General features: G+C 30.0%; 3 protein-coding genes across 4 annotated transcripts; 2 read left to right on the top strand and 1 right to left on the bottom strand.

The window, feature by feature from the left end:
* Positions 1-454: 454 nt before the first annotated feature.
* On the top strand, positions 455-6,210 carry LOC134831751 (uncharacterized). Its single transcript, XM_063845562.1, has 7 exons — positions 455-519; positions 1,497-1,599; positions 3,580-3,799; positions 4,050-4,554; positions 4,974-5,274; positions 5,346-5,707; positions 5,770-6,210. Exons 2-7 carry the CDS (start codon positions 1,520-1,522, stop codon positions 5,829-5,831), a joined length of 1,530 nt encoding a protein of 509 aa, XP_063701632.1. The 5' UTR covers positions 455-519; positions 1,497-1,519; the 3' UTR covers positions 5,832-6,210.
* A 160-nt stretch (positions 6,211-6,370) lies between these two features.
* On the bottom strand, positions 6,371-6,803 carry LOC134828742 (uncharacterized). Its single transcript, XM_063841727.1, has 2 exons — positions 6,685-6,803; positions 6,371-6,626 (listed from the first exon to the last, which is right to left on the bottom strand). The coding sequence occupies exons 1-2, from the start codon at positions 6,801-6,803 to the stop codon at positions 6,371-6,373; spliced, it is 375 nt and encodes a 124-aa protein (XP_063697797.1).
* Positions 6,804-6,933: 130 nt separating this feature from the next.
* Positions 6,934-14,953, top strand: LOC134831750 (ATP-citrate synthase). 2 transcript variants are annotated; one of them, XM_063845560.1, is made up of 12 exons: positions 6,934-6,982; positions 7,415-7,483; positions 9,990-10,163; positions 10,224-10,600; positions 10,662-11,512; positions 11,912-11,977; positions 12,090-12,651; positions 12,711-13,230; positions 13,289-13,440; positions 13,508-13,766; positions 13,822-14,057; positions 14,131-14,953. In XM_063845560.1, the coding sequence occupies exons 3-12, from the start codon at positions 10,008-10,010 to the stop codon at positions 14,297-14,299; spliced, it is 3,348 nt and encodes a 1,115-aa protein (XP_063701630.1). In that variant the 5' UTR covers positions 6,934-6,982; positions 7,415-7,483; positions 9,990-10,007; the 3' UTR covers positions 14,300-14,953. The 2 variants fall into 2 exon arrangements, with proteins under 2 accessions (XP_063701630.1, XP_063701631.1); XM_063845561.1 differs by lacking the exon at positions 11,912-11,977 and having other exon boundaries at positions 6,935-6,982; positions 14,131-14,948.
* The last annotated feature ends 308 nt before the right edge of the window (positions 14,954-15,261 follow it).

Raw genomic sequence — 15,261 nt, 5'->3', positions numbered from 1 at the left:
AAAATGTGATATTTTAAAAAAAATTTGAGTCATTGATAAAAAAATTTAAAATAAGGCGAAAATAAATGTCGCCTAAGCAAAAGTTTCTTCTTTTTGGATGGACATCAAAAGGTAATCAAATCTGGAAATAAATTTAAAATCCGGGATTTTGGTATTTTTTAGAATGGAATGCACCATATATAATAATCTATAATAGGATTTAATTGGATAATAAAATTTCGTTTGAACGCATAACAAAAATATTTTCATGCAAGTCGTACATCATAAAACAGAATGATCCCCTAAGCAGTAAAAAGTCAAATACAATCATACCGGCATGCCTCTTCCTATTTATGTTGATTACAATTATACAAACATATGCTTTTTGTATTTATATGTCTTAGTTTGTACATACTCAACTTAACGTTTTAATTTTACTCTAAAAATATATATTTTGAATCAGTATCATTTGGTTCTTTGTTTGTTTCACTCGTCATCTCAGGAAGAAATTGAAATATTCTCCTTTTTCATTGCATTGAGGTGATTTATTTAAAAATAACGTATATAGAATTAATAAAAGTGTTGTTTTATGTTTTAAATATTTGAGAGATTAATCGATCTTACCCGGCTTATCTTTCATTAATAATTCGATTATTTTGCGCGACATCTTACTCTATCTGTTTCAGTGTTTCTGTGTCAATAAAGCTTATCTCGATGTTCATGAAACAAAAGATTCTTGGTAGAGAAATTAAAACATTTCATCCAAATAACGTTTGTGACCATTGTTTTCAGAGTGTGTAATGCGTTTTTAGCGAAATTATATGTCTACGTATTATTTAAATATTTATTAAGAATCACCAAAACAAGTTAAATTTTCAAATGTCTGAATAAAAAAGCATTTGTGTAATACCGGAATGCTTAAAGAAATGAGTTTAAAAACTTCTGATTGTGATATCCTTTATTTTTAAAATCTGTTCCTTTGGAGAGTCCCTTTAAAAGTTTATAAAATTATGTATGTAACTTAAGTATAGTCAACTCATGTAAATTATGTCGAACGAATAAAACATTATTGTATTGTATTGTAAAAACTTCTAAAATCGTCATTCATAAGGAAAGATTCATTAAAAAAGTTCATGATTTTTTATTTGTAATTTTTAGGTTCTGTAAGAAACATAATAAAAACAAGATTTCACAAAATATAACTTCTCATCAGAGAATATGCTCTCTAAAACGATAAGTTTTTACAATAAGTACATATTACTATATCAGCTAGTATCAACTAGAAATCACTTACTTGACCTTTGACTCGAAGCGAAAATGTTTGTCACATTAATATTTCATTCCTATATTAATCAAATGTTTCCTCTCTAATCTCATATTCGTCAACGAGAGCTCATCAATCAATAAATATCAATTAAAAACAGGGACATAATTTAAAAAATACCAATATACAATACCAAATATTTAGTATTAAGATTGAAAAATTAAATAACTTTAACCGTCTTATATGTTTACAGATAACATTTGAAAGGGACAAAAGATGTTAAAAAAGTTAATTTTATTTGCTTTAGTATTATTTGGTGCCATTGTTCTTGTATCTAGCCAAACTAGAGATGTATCGTAAGTATCAACATTTTTAATTATACATATCAACATCATTCAAATGGTTCTTGGAAAAATTCTTCCTTCCATGTAGAAAATGCATTCATAAATTATAATTATAATATAACTTTAATAATATGTGTATTATACATATGTTATATGTTTCTGCTTAATTTTTTGTCATTCTCGTCAATTTTTATGAATATCTATGTATATAATGTATTGTCAAGTATTTAAAAACACATTTGGTTTGATCCGAAATCTAAAAAAAAGTAATAATAACTAAATAAAATAAACGAAAAATGAAATATGAAACTAAAAATGTCTATTATCGATGAGAAAAGAGACGGTAGCCTTAAAAATTATATTACATTTTACTTTTATTTTTGTGAAAATGTATTGAAACACATGTTTCTTTCGTATTCAAGATGGTAAAAAGTATAAAAAGAAGATTGCCGCTACCTATTCATCGTTTAACATATAATTCTGTTGACTTTTAAAAAATAACATCATAATTGCATACAAACAGAAAATTCTTTAATTTTAATTCTTATCTCTTGTTGATCTTGAATTTCATGTTAAAGTGGGTCAATACTTTGTTTTAAAAGAAACGCAGAAAGCACTCATGTCAATTTTACAACACTGATCATAGTGAATTATTTACAATCAAGTTATGATAACTTACATTTTTCAGGATCAAGAAAAAAAAATTCTCGAGATTTTTTAAATTAAGAATGGGATTAGAATTACTTAGTGTATTTGACCGAATGCGTTCATACGATTGGTTGGAAAATGCACAGCAAAATAACGCGAGACAAGTAAAATTAATATTTTTACTGTTTTCACACAATGCACGCAGAGAAAAATCATTATCAGTTAATTAGTTAAATTTACTAATTTTCATTTAACTACAAAATTAGTAAAGTTTATATGAGACAAATAAAAAGTTACTAATAAGGCAAGTACAATTTCAAAAAATGTTTCACATTATTTTGGACCTCAAAAAGTAAGGAGGTGGGAGTAATGAATAATGATAATGGAAAACAATGATATTGATGATTTTTCCATCTTATTCACTATTTTTAAAGAGCTTTTATATTAAATTGTGTGCTTTACAGACATTTTAGATCTTTTATTTTAACATTTGGACCATTTTCGAAACAAAAAAAAATTTAAAAATTTTTAAAAAATTTTCTAACGACTTTTTTGAAATCTAAATTTTTTTGGGAAATTCCAAACTATTAATTTTTTAACTTTTTTCTGTGAAAATGAGTCTAACTCTTTGAAAAATTGCAAAATATAACAAAATTTATAGATTTCAACCAATTTTTGATGATTTTTTGTCATTTTTCGTTTGTTTTGAAGGTAAAAATATTTCAAAACCATTATCATTATTCCATTATTCCCTCCTTGGATTTTCGGAAAAAGTTAGGTGGGTGGAAACATTTTTTGAAATTGCACTTGCCTAACTAGTTAAATTCAATAAATTTCTCGTGGTCAACTATAAAGTTACTAATATTACCAAATATCTAGTAAAACTGACTCAATAATTGAATTTTAACTATTAAAAACCAGAAAATTAGTTAAATTCGATGCTTCTGTATATATAGCACAATTAACTGTATGTTATAAGGATACACGTACAGCTTGGAGGGGAGACTATGAGAGGGAGTATGAAAAATTTAAAAAATGGATGAGAAACTAAATTTACTATAAAACTGGTAAAAATTATTAGTTTATTGGTAATCAAATAGTCGAGATGAATTTAACTAATAATTTATTGGTTTTTAACTAATAAATAGTAAACGCCAAATCAACTATTTTTTAACTAATTTTGAGATGATTTTTGCATGAAATACTAGAAATCAACTAGTTAACTGATATTTGTTTTTTCTGCGTGTGATATTGAGTACTGTTGTTTTTCATTGTACTTTGTCTATATTATTTTTAAATTTGTAAATGAGTATTTTATAAATCCTTTTGTTATTTCTACTGCAGAAACTCAGAGATACGCGATACAATTTTGTCGCTCGTACAATCATATAGCTTATTAGATAACAAGTTAGAACGTCATGAACAAAGAGAGCGTGCATTAGGCGAACTTGTTAAAAAGGCATTATTAACATTGCAAAAGAATCAACGAATGTTTGAACCAATGAAAGGGACATTTACACGTTTAGATGAGAGAGTTAGTCAAATTGAAACAATGTTATTAACGGTAACTATTCAGTGTATTTTTTATATATTTGATTGCTCCAAATGAAACAAGTGAAAAAATATTGTCCAGAAATTTCTATTGTCACAGTTTAAAGATTTGACTTCCTATTTTCTACATTCTATTTTTGAAAATATCTTTTGTCTTACTCGTTTTTTGGACTCTGGTATGGGACATTGGCAATATTATTTGATTTGTTTGGGTTTGATTTGGAGCAGACATGAATGTAATTTTATTTATTTTTATGAAAAAGCAAGAAGAAAATTCTAAAAACGACCAAGAAAAGTTGAGAGAAGCACTTGAAGGTATTCTCGCTTTTATGAATAATAATGGTCGTGGTGGTATTGAAGGAAGCTCTACTGCAGATGAATCTGAAGTTATAAAGAAAATCGACGAGCTATCCGAGAATGTTCGTGGTCTCCGAATCACCCTTGCAGAAATGCGTGCTGAACGATCCTTTGCCGAGGAGAATAGTAAACAATTGGTGAATAAAGCGGAGAAATTAGTTGAAAGCCGACTTGCATCGACCGATGAGGTTATTTCAAAATTGGAAGATAAATTGTCCAATTTCTATGTTACAAGTCCAAATGGCAATGGAAAAGCAAGCAGTGATTTTGAAAATATGGAATCCACTCTTGCGAAAATTAATGAAAAATTGGACATGGTCATTGATAAAGAATTCATTCATGGCTTGGCAAATGATACCTTAGAAGCAATAACTGACATGAGACTTGAAGTGCTGACGGCATCAGATAAAAGTATAACGTTATATATTATATTCATTAGGACATTACTGTGTCATAAATCCAAAAGAATCACGTCTATTTTGAAACAGACCAATTTTATCAGAAAATTGGTCAAAAAATAACGAATTTTCTCATATATAGATTTTATATATTTTATTTATTACTATTTTTTTTATTTATTTATTTTTTTTTTTTTGACTAATTTTTTAGAAGGAAAAACTCAAGTTTTCACAAAAAAAGTTGATAAAACTTTAAAAACAGATTAATATTAACAAAAAAAAAATATATTACGTTTTTCCTACCGGTTTTTCTACTCAAATTTTAAATTAAAATAAAATTTCTATTCCGGTTAATGATAGACGAGATTTTTTGGATTTATTTGGTGTTAGTTAGTTTTAATAATTAATTGACATGGACATTTTGCAAAATAGGTTTCGTCAAAAATGGAAATCGTTTTAAAAGTATTGAAACAAAGTTAGATGAAATTGTAAAACACATTGACGATTCAAGTGTGACTGCTGAAAGCTTTTATTCCAAGTTTGACAAAGAAAATGAATTGTTGAAAGAGGAAATCGCTAATTTATCAAAACTTGAGAAAGTAATGGTTCAAACTGGAGAAAATGTTTTGGATGTGAAACGTCGCGTGGAATTTGGAGTTCACCAAATCCTGTTGGAAGTCAATGACTTGATAAAAGAAAACTCAAATGACTTGGGTGCTAATATCAGTAAAAGGCAAGAAATATTCATAAATATTATAACAAAGTTTTACTATCATTATTACAATTATTGTACATTTTTTTTAGATTTGATGAAATTGATGGCACAATCATGGCAAACATTTCTAGCAAGATTGAAACAGAAATTAGCCAAGTTTGGCGTCAAATTGGAATCATGTATCAAGAAATCTCGTCTAGTAAGGTAGCACTAGATAAACTTCAACAGCAAACAGAGCTTTACGTAAATGGAACAATCACTACGATGGACAGCATGCAGGGCAAAGTTACTCTCATCACAGGACGTATGTCTGAAGTGGATGACAACTTGAACTATTTGTTGGGTCGTTTGTCTTTAGTCACACAAGAGTTTGGTTTAATTAAAACTGGTCTAGGAGATGCCCTACAAAGTATTCGTAATTCATTTAAAGCGGTACAAGAGCAGGTTCAAGGTAATGTTGTTAAACTACCGCAATATATTTTTTTTTACATTAATCTTGAATCATTTCACCAGACAAAGGTCCGGGACCACATAATATTCCAGAAGATGAAACCGAAGGTAATTCACTCGGGTAAAAATAAGTCCATGACTTTTTTTTTGCTTGAAATTTTGTAATTGTGCTTTGAAGTTAGCAAAAAATTAATCAATAGAACTTAAATATTAAGTGTTCACTTCTTAGGGTAAGGATCATTCAACTTATAAGCTTTTTTAAATGTCGATTACAGTCTGAAAACAACTGAAATAGAAGAAGTATCTAAGTAAAATGAAACTACAATATATTTTTTTTTAATATTTAATTCATTTTTTGTATAACATTTATTTTTGTTTGTGTTTTAATGTTTTAATTTAAAAAATATACATATAAACAATATTTAGAAATAATTATATACATATATTTAAAAGTGACATGAAAACCCCCGTGTTAATAAAGCGTTTTTGAATGATAGCAATAAAAAACTAGATTTTCAATAAAATATGTATAATGTGTTTAACTTTTTTTTAATAGGTGTATGATAGTAGTACAATGTTATTGGGCAACTATAATTTTGTGTCTTTATTTACATATACATTTTTAAATGAACCCTGGTACTCAGACATTATTTTCGAGTTGATGCTATTTTTCTATGCTCTTTGCCCGCTCGTTGCACTCCCAGCATTCTCGAATCTTGGCCAGTCTACGCTTTTGCTCCTCAATTTTCGCATGAATGTCCGCTTTAGCGTTCAATATTTCTGTATTGGCATCGATCAAAGAGGACTTTAATTGTTGTATTGTTTCGTCTGTTAACTCCAGCTGTTTGTTGTCTTCCATAAAAGTATGAAATACACGCCACCAATCTCTATCCAGATTTTTTGAATCTGCAATTATTTCTCTGAAATTCAAAATCAATGAAAACTCTTTATTTCAAACGAGAATAAGACGAGAATTACCTGAATTTCTCCACTTCATGCCCTTCTTCCTTGAATGTCTCCATGTCTTCTACTATTTGTTCGACTGTAGGAGGTTTCGGTAACGGAGGCAGCTTCTCAGACTCAGATTTTTTGAACATTTTGTCTTCTTTGTAACTTTTAAAGTAATGTTTTCGTGCGAATTTAAACGCGCGGGCGGCGATTACAACTCACCCGGTTTTTTTTTCTGCGGAGCGAGAACAACATCCACGGAATTTTTACGTGGTAAGACGGTAGAGTAACAAATTTTCAGTTTCGAAGTCATCTTTGTGTTGTGCAGGTGTGTTGAAACGCTATCCTAAAAATTTACATATTCATTCAGGGAAATAACAGCTTAGAAAGTGATTTTAGTTTTTTCTCTCTTATATTTTCACGAAAACAAAAATGAAGCGATAGACCTTTTCAATTTTCTGCTATTTTAAAACATTTTTGACACATCGATCGTATTTTTTTTGGTTTATTTGGCAAAACCTGTTTAATATTTTCGGTAGCTTTCACCAGTAGTTTCCACTCTCGTTTCACAGTCAAGCGCTAAATTTTGGAATTCGATCGATACTTCCTAACGATTTATTATTCAATGACGAAAAATTGCATCAATTCCGTGTAAATTACATCACAACAGCTCCATGTCCACAAACAAATAAATTAAAATATATTTACCTAAATCAATAAAAAAGTGACACAAAAATTGCATTAAAAATTTTATTTGTAGGTTCTTTTCAAAGCACAAAAAAACATTTATCAGCAAATTACTGTGTACTCGTTTATTAAAAGTAATCAGGTGAGTTTATTTGAAATTTGATAATAAATTTAGTCTAAAAAGTTTATTGCCTAGTGAGTGTTTGACCTTGAACTTGCCAACATATTTTTTGATTATATTCTTCTGACACGTATTAATTTTTGATAGTACTGAGTTGAATAACAAAAAAAAAGATAGAAAGGTGCTTCTTCCAAATTAAATTGCAGATACTACATTTTTACTGTGTTTTTTCCTGTAGTTTTTTATTAGTTTGTATTGTAATCAAAACAATAAAAGAAATTTGAAATCGGGTCTGAAAAAACGACGATTTCTTTCGATGGAAGATTTTTCCTTAGAAAAGTACAGTTTTATGAATGTGTCTAACATACATACATTGTGAGACTTTATTTTTTTATTGATTCACAACAGTTTTTTTTACAAATTTACCATTTACGTCACTTGTAAACACATTCAATACATATACTACAACGTTTTTTGTTAATGAATAATTTAAACAACATTGCCTTTACCTATTCTTTCAAATATTAGTTAAAAAAACATTAAATGGTAGTGATATAAAAGAAGCAATTTTTAATGATTTTGAAAATTTTATATGAATTATTATTTTGATTGTTACGTTTGATACTCCGAATATATCTTAGTTTCAAATTTACGTAACAAATAATAAAGATATACATATGATTCCAAACGAATTTGTAATGTAAATAAAACTTTCTCCTAAAAATTGTATAGAAATAAGTTAGTCCAGTCGCTTACACAAATATTATCAACCATGTGTATTGTATGTATTAAAAATGAAAAAAAATCAGGTTGTCATTCTTTGAATGTGTTGTGCGTCGTACCTTTATATCTTTACAAAATACAACCTAAATTTGTGTTTCCAAAATATATATATATATATATTGTGTAAAAATTGTAAATAAATATTGGCAGTATTTGATTTTTATTAATTACATTACAACAACAATAAAGAAACACCTTTAGTAAACAATTAATGCAAGATTATTGTTTCTATGTATACGAGGAAAATCGCAAATCATGGTACAACTGCACCGGTGTAAAATATAAGGGTTTTCATAAATTTGTCCTTACCATACTTTTAACTTACTTGGAACATTGGTATTAATTGACAGCCTTAAAATTTACCAGAGTGAACATTCGACTTTACTCCATTCGTGACGCAAATCATTATTCTTTTGTACTTCAATTGAGATACATTATGTCAGATTTGACGTCCGTTCGTAGTTTTGAACTTTGCTCGACTACCTATTCTTTTTAATGTTTACACGTAACTTCGTATCTTCTGAGTACAAAAAATTAAATAGGAAAAAGTATTATTCATTCAGTAGCACATTATTCATTCTAATCAAATTACCTTGAAAAATTATTTGCATGAGATTACCGGCTTTTTGAATACGTAATCTTGAACGCACTTAGTTTTTACTCGATTTAATCGGCATAATAAAAAGAGAAAACATGCGACTGTCTACGTAATCAGAGGCAAATCTTGTTTCTATGTATATGCACATCAGTTTGTTTTCTACATACATATGTAGAACTTATTTGATGAACTGTATTTTTTTTATTAGGTATTTATACAAGGAATGCATGGCAAACATCGAACGATACATCAGTCGATTATTTTGCCATACACAGACGCGTTTTTCTTATTTTTTTAAACACTGATTATGTATTTAATTAATTACTGAAATTCAAAAATTTCTTCAGCTTGCAACATTTGAATAGTGCGCAAAGACGTCATCAGTTTTCCATTCATAATAAATAATATATGTTTACAACGGCGAAAGAACAATAAGAATATTTTTTAAGCTTTTGTTTTAAATGCAGAAAAATGTGTCTCGTTCTTTTTGACTTTACTTGACTAATCAATGATATGAATATTCTATTCTCCTTATTTTTGTGTGCTTATATATCCTGGCTCGTTTTATAATTTGTTACATAATCAAAAAAAAATTACACGTTTTCTAAAAAAAAGAAACTACTGTATCTGAAGCAATACAAATTCAAAATAGCAAACCAAAATGAGGTATCTTATCTTAAACGTTTTTTTTTTTGTAAATAAATCAATTGTTTGATACTATTTTTAAACTTTCAATTGTATTCATCGTACGTAGAATGGAATGTGTGTTATGTATAAAAGATTTTGAAAGGATAATGTTTTAACGTGACCTTGTTCTACAATTCTTAGATGCACGACTTTTCATGATATTTTTTTTTTATCGTTGATCAAGAATGAATTGATTGTCGAGTTTATTGAAAGTTACTATTTTAACATAGTTAAAAGGGTAGGACCTTAAGGCTCTAAAACTTTGATTTCTATGGAACAAAAACACAACGAATAATCTGTTTTCAACTAACATAATAATGAACATTTTAAATTTCAAGTTGTTGATAAGTATTATCTTAGCACTTGACAAAAGTTAAGATTTTCGAACTTAAGTGTCGAATGCAAAAAATTCGTACTAACTTAATACTAAATGTTTTACTTTTTTTCTTATATTTTTAGACAAACATTTAGAGAAAAATGTCGGCTAAAGCTATTAGAGAAGCAAGTGGAAAAGATTTATTGAATCGCTTGTTGGACGGAACTTCAGGTGCTGCTAAATGTAGATTTGCATCTGTGAATGAAAACACACAATGGGGACAGTTAGTGATTGATAATCCATGGCTAGAAGAGACCGTGAGAAAATCTTATTAACTTATTGTTAATATTATCTATTTTAACACGTTGTCTTTTTAGAAACTTGTGGTAAAGCCTGATCAGTTGATTAAACGTCGAGGCAAACTTGGGCTCATTGCTGTAAACAAAACCTTTGCTGAAGTGAAAGAGTGGGTGAATGCCCGCATGAACAAAGATCAGAAAATTGGAAGTACTGTAGGAAAGCTTAGAAACTTCATTATTGAGCCCTTTGTTCCCCATAAGGACGACGAAGAAGCATATGTTTGTATTTATTCTCACCGAACAGCGGATACAATTTTATTTTACCACCAAGGTGGCGTTGACATCGGAGATGTAGACGCGAAGGCCGTTAAGCTTGAGGTTCCTGTTGGACAAAACGTCAGCGTAGATCAAATAACAAGCGTTTTACTGGGAGAGGTTAATGACAAGAAAAAAAAGTATGTTGATTCAAATATATCAATTCAATTCTAAATCAAAAGCATTCATTTATTTTTCTAGACGCATTGCTAATTTTGTGGATGCCCTTTACAAGCTATATGTTGACATGTACTTCACATATTTAGAGATTAACCCGTTGGTAGTGACCGATGACAGTATTTATATCCTCGATTTAGCTGCCAAATTGGATGCGACCGCTGATTTTATCTGCCGATCTAAATGGGGTGAAATTGATTATCCACCTCCGTTTGGGCGGGACGCTTATCCTGAAGAAGCCTACATAGCAGATCTTGATGCAAAGAGTGGTGCTTCTCTAAAATTGACCATTTTAAATAAGGAAGGACGCATTTGGACAATGGTAGCTGGAGGTGGTGCCAGTGTAATATATTCCGATACGATTTGTGATTATGGTGGTGCTAGTGAGCTAGCAAACTATGGTGAATATAGCGGGGCACCCTCTGAACAACAAACATATGAATATGCAAAAACAATTTTGAGTCTCATGACAAAGCAAAAGCACCCAGAGGGCAAAGTGTTGATAATTGGTGGTGGAATTGCAAACTTTACAAATGTTGCCGCTACTTTCAGTGGCATTATTACGGCTTTGCGCGAGTTCCAAACACGTATGATTGAACACAACATTTCGATTTTCGTTCGTCGTGCAGGCCCGAACTACCAAGAAGGCTTACGTAAAATGCGAGAAATAGGTGGAAGCTTAGGAATTCCATTATTTGTTTTTGGACCTGAAACACATATGACTGCCATTTGCGGCATGGCCTTAGGGAAAAAACCAATTCCTCATGCTGCTAATGTGCACTTTGCGACAGCAAATTTTCTTTTGCCCAGCGGTCAGCAGGATCAAGAGGATGAAAAGAAAAAGTCAGGAGCTAGTCAGATGGACGGTGCAGCAGGTAAAGACAAGTCAAAAAAAACTGATCAAAAGCATGCTAAAAAATTAGTAAATTTTTATTCGTATTTTTTAATGTATTTCAGTTTAAAAACCAATAAATAAAATGGCAACTGAAATACGTTATAAATATTAAAGTAATGAATCTTTTTTAGCATGATGTTTGTTTTATCACAATGCATGACTTTTGGTAGTTGCTTAAAATTATTTTTGGTATTACATTTATCCTAATTAATGCATTTTATTTTAATTTTGAAATAAATCCTGCCTTATCTTCAATGAATGGTTCACATGCACACATAAACACACAATATCCACATCAAATATCATAAAATAATTTGTTTGCCGTAATTGTAACGTAATGTTGATCTTGTGCCTGTTGTTTCTTGTTATTTTGTATCAGCTTTATTAAACTTAGTATTAAATTCACCAACATCATCAATGAGCAATTTAAGTGGTAATTTAAGTAGTAAGTGTCTAATTTTATTATGTTTGTAGTTTTTTTTTACCTTTAGTTTTTTTAAATGTATCTTATTTTTTGTATCTAATAATTTCTTTATTTTTTTTTAATGAAATAATAGGTCAAACTCCAAATAATTGTGTCAGGTCACCTTCTAAACTTGAAGTTGGTTCGGAATCATACAAGCAAATGTTCACCAACTGTACCAAAGCCATAGTTTGGGGCATGCAAACTCGAGCTGTTCAATCAATGCTTGACTTTGATTTTATTTGTCGCCGTGAGGAACCATCAGTCGTTGCGATGGTCTACCCATTCACTGGTTTTCATAAACAGAAATTTTACTGGGGTCATAAGGAAATTTTGATCCCAGTCTTCCCTAAAATGTCAGATGCTATTTCAAAGAACAAAGATGCCGATGTTTTAGTTAATTTTGCATCTCTACGTTCGGCTTATGAAAGTAGCATGGAAGTTCTTGAATATCCCCAAATACGCACAATAGCAATCATTGCAGAAGGTATTCCCGAAAACTTAACACGAAAGTTAAATGTCGCTGCACGTACAAAGGGAGTCTCTATCATTGGCCCAGCTACGGTTGGCGGTGTCAAACCTGGTTGCTTCAAAATTGGAAATACAGGTGGTATGTTGGATAATATTTTGCATTCAAAATTATACCGTCCTGGAAGGTAAAGTGCATAAATGCATAATAATATTAAAAATGTTTCTAATTCTAAATATATTTCAGTGTTGCTTATGTTTCACGTTCTGGTGGTATGTCCAATGAATTGAACAACATCATCGCCAACACTACAGATGGTGTATTTGAAGGAGTAGCTATAGGAGGTGATCGTTATCCTGGAACTGTTTTTATGGATCACATATTAAGATACCAAAACGATCCGGAGGCAAAAATGATCGTCTTGCTTGGTGAAGTTGGTGGTGTTGAGGAATATGATGTATGTGCTGCCCTTAAAGACGGTCGAATCACAAAACCTTTGGTTGCCTGGTGTATTGGTACCTGTGCAGGCATGTTTAACTCTGAAGTGCAATTTGGCCATGCTGGTTCATGTGCTAACTCTGATGTAGAAACTGCTGTTGCTAAAAATAAGGCCTTAGCTGAAGCAGGAGCATACGTTCCCAACTCATTTGATACTCTTGGAGATTTGATTGGAAAGGTTTATGGCGACTTGGTAAACAGTGGAGTTATTGTTCCCGCTCCGGAAGTCCCACCACCTACCGTCCCAATGGATTATTCGTGGGCAAGAGTAAGCTCGCTAAAAAAAAGCTTTGTATTTCAAAGATAAAATTTAAATTTCTTCGTAGGAATTGGGATTGATCCGTAAGCCTGCCAGCTTCATGACTTCTATCTGCGATGAACGTGGACAAGAGCTCTTGTATGCAGGGGTTCCCATCAGTGATGTTTTAAACAAAAATCAAGGCATCGGAAGTGTTATCTCTTTATTGTGGTTCCAAAAGTAAGTTATTACTTCAAAACAGGAATACATATTATAAATACATATTTTTTATTATCCATTCATTTAGAAATTTACCGGCTTATGTTTGCAAATTTTTCGAAATGTGTTTAATGGTCACTGCTGATCATGGTCCTGCAGTATCGGGTGCCCATAATACTATAGTATGTGCACGCGCTGGCAAGGATTTGGTTTCTTCCTTGGTTTCAGGTCTTTTAACTATTGGAGATAGATTCGGTGGTGCTTTAGATGGGGCTGCGAAACAGTTTTCTGAAGCTTATGATTCTAATTTACATCCAATGGAGTTTGTAAATGCAATGAGAAAAAAGGTATAAATTTAAAAAAGTAAAAAAAAGCATATCATTACCTCAAATGCATTTTTAGGGTCAACTTATCATGGGTATAGGTCATCGTATCAAGTCAATCAATAATCCCGATATTCGTGTACAAATAATCAAAGAATTTGTAATTGAAAATTTCCCTGCACATCCTTTACTAGATTACGCTCTAGAAGTAGAGAAAATTACGACCAGCAAAAAACCTAATTTGATTCTAAATGTTGATGGAGTTATTGCCACATCATTTGTTGATATGTTAAGAAATTGTGGATCTTTTACAAGGTAATAAGCATGTAAATATTATGTAATCGTTAAAATAATGCATTCATATATATATTTTTTTTTTTTAATTTAGTGAGGAAGCTCAAGAATATATTAACATTGGCGCAATCAACTCTCTGTTTGTTCTTGGGCGTAGCATTGGCTTCATCGGTCACTATATGGATCAAAAACGTTTGAAACAAGGATTATATCGTCATCCATGGGACGATATTTCATATGTATTGCCAGAAAGATACAATTAATTATTCCATTTTCACAAAATAAGGAAACTTAAACAAACGCGTAACATGACGAAGGCATTTACATAGAACGATTAAACAATACATATATTTTAGAGACGTAAAATAACATAATAACATAACTCAAATGACAAACCTAAAAATTGTGGAAAATAAAAATATCATTCAACGTTGTGGGAAAATATAAAAAGCGAATATTAAGATTTTCTAAATTGTTAAATTAGGTGCATTAGTTATTAGAAAAATGAATGGCAATTTTTTGACGTCATTCAGTTAGTTGATAATTTGGATTTTTGTTTTAATTTATTTTTATTTTATTTTTCCTTTTGTGACCGATCTGTATTTATAAAAGATAAATAAAGATTATTTACAAATAATTGTGGGATCTTTTAGTTAAATATTTGTATTTAAATAAAATAATATCTTTACTATTATGTACAATCTTTCATTTGTGTTTCAACAAATTTTTCAAATTATAAAATATTGTCTTCGTCATATACATAAACAATACATGGATAGTGTTAAGATATTTTTGCACATGCTTTGATATAGTTTTGCACGAAATTCATGAATAACATTCGAAAAAAAAAAGTTTATATTATAAGGAAATTTATGTGAAAGCACATTGGTGTTATCAAAGTATAAAAAAAAAATTGTTATTTAAATTGATCAAAAATTCTAAAGGAATTTTATTGTAAGAATCAATGAAAAAAATATACTTAATTAGTTGTGAATAATGTGTTTCATTAAAATACTTTACCTTTTATTTCATTAATTTAAGTTTTCAAAGAATTGTAAAGAGAAGTATTTATAAAATTTCACACAGCCCAGAGGAAAGGGATTATGTCAGCTATATAGAAAGGATTAAAATCAAATAGAGGATTCATGCATCAAAACATGATAAGTTTCGTCTCTTTATTTTCACCTTTATTTTTTAACTATACGAATATATAATTCCATCTGAT

Source organism: Culicoides brevitarsis, chromosome 2 (genome assembly GCF_036172545.1).
Source record: "Culicoides brevitarsis isolate CSIRO-B50_1 chromosome 2, AGI_CSIRO_Cbre_v1, whole genome shotgun sequence".
NCBI classification, from domain to species: Eukaryota; Metazoa; Arthropoda; class Insecta; order Diptera; family Ceratopogonidae; genus Culicoides; species Culicoides brevitarsis.
The sequence above is the reverse complement of the archived record's forward strand: the minus strand, read 5'-3'. Positions and strand labels throughout refer to the sequence as shown.

Coding starts and splice junctions, on each gene's coding strand:
- LOC134831751 (XM_063845562.1), top strand. CDS start 1,520: ATGTTAAAAAAGTTAATTTTATTTGCTTTAGTATTATTTGGTGCCATT. Junction 1,600..3,579: donor AGCCAAACTAGAGATGTATC/GTAAGTATCAAC, acceptor TTTCTACTGCAG/AAACTCAGAGATACGCGATA. Junction 5,708..5,769: donor GGTACAAGAGCAGGTTCAAG/GTAATGTTGTTA, acceptor TCATTTCACCAG/ACAAAGGTCCGGGACCACAT.
- LOC134828742 (XM_063841727.1), bottom strand. CDS start 6,803: ATGTTCAAAAAATCTGAGTCTGAGAAGCTGCCTCCGTTACCGAAACCT. Junction 6,627..6,684: donor CATGAAGTGGAGAAATTCAG/GTAATTCTCGTC, acceptor TTTGAATTTCAG/AGAAATAATTGCAGATTCAA.
- LOC134831750 (XM_063845560.1), top strand. CDS start 10,008: ATGTCGGCTAAAGCTATTAGAGAAGCAAGTGGAAAAGATTTATTGAAT. Junction 13,231..13,288: donor TGGATTATTCGTGGGCAAGA/GTAAGCTCGCTA, acceptor ATTTCTTCGTAG/GAATTGGGATTGATCCGTAA. Junction 13,441..13,507: donor TCTTTATTGTGGTTCCAAAA/GTAAGTTATTAC, acceptor CCATTCATTTAG/AAATTTACCGGCTTATGTTT.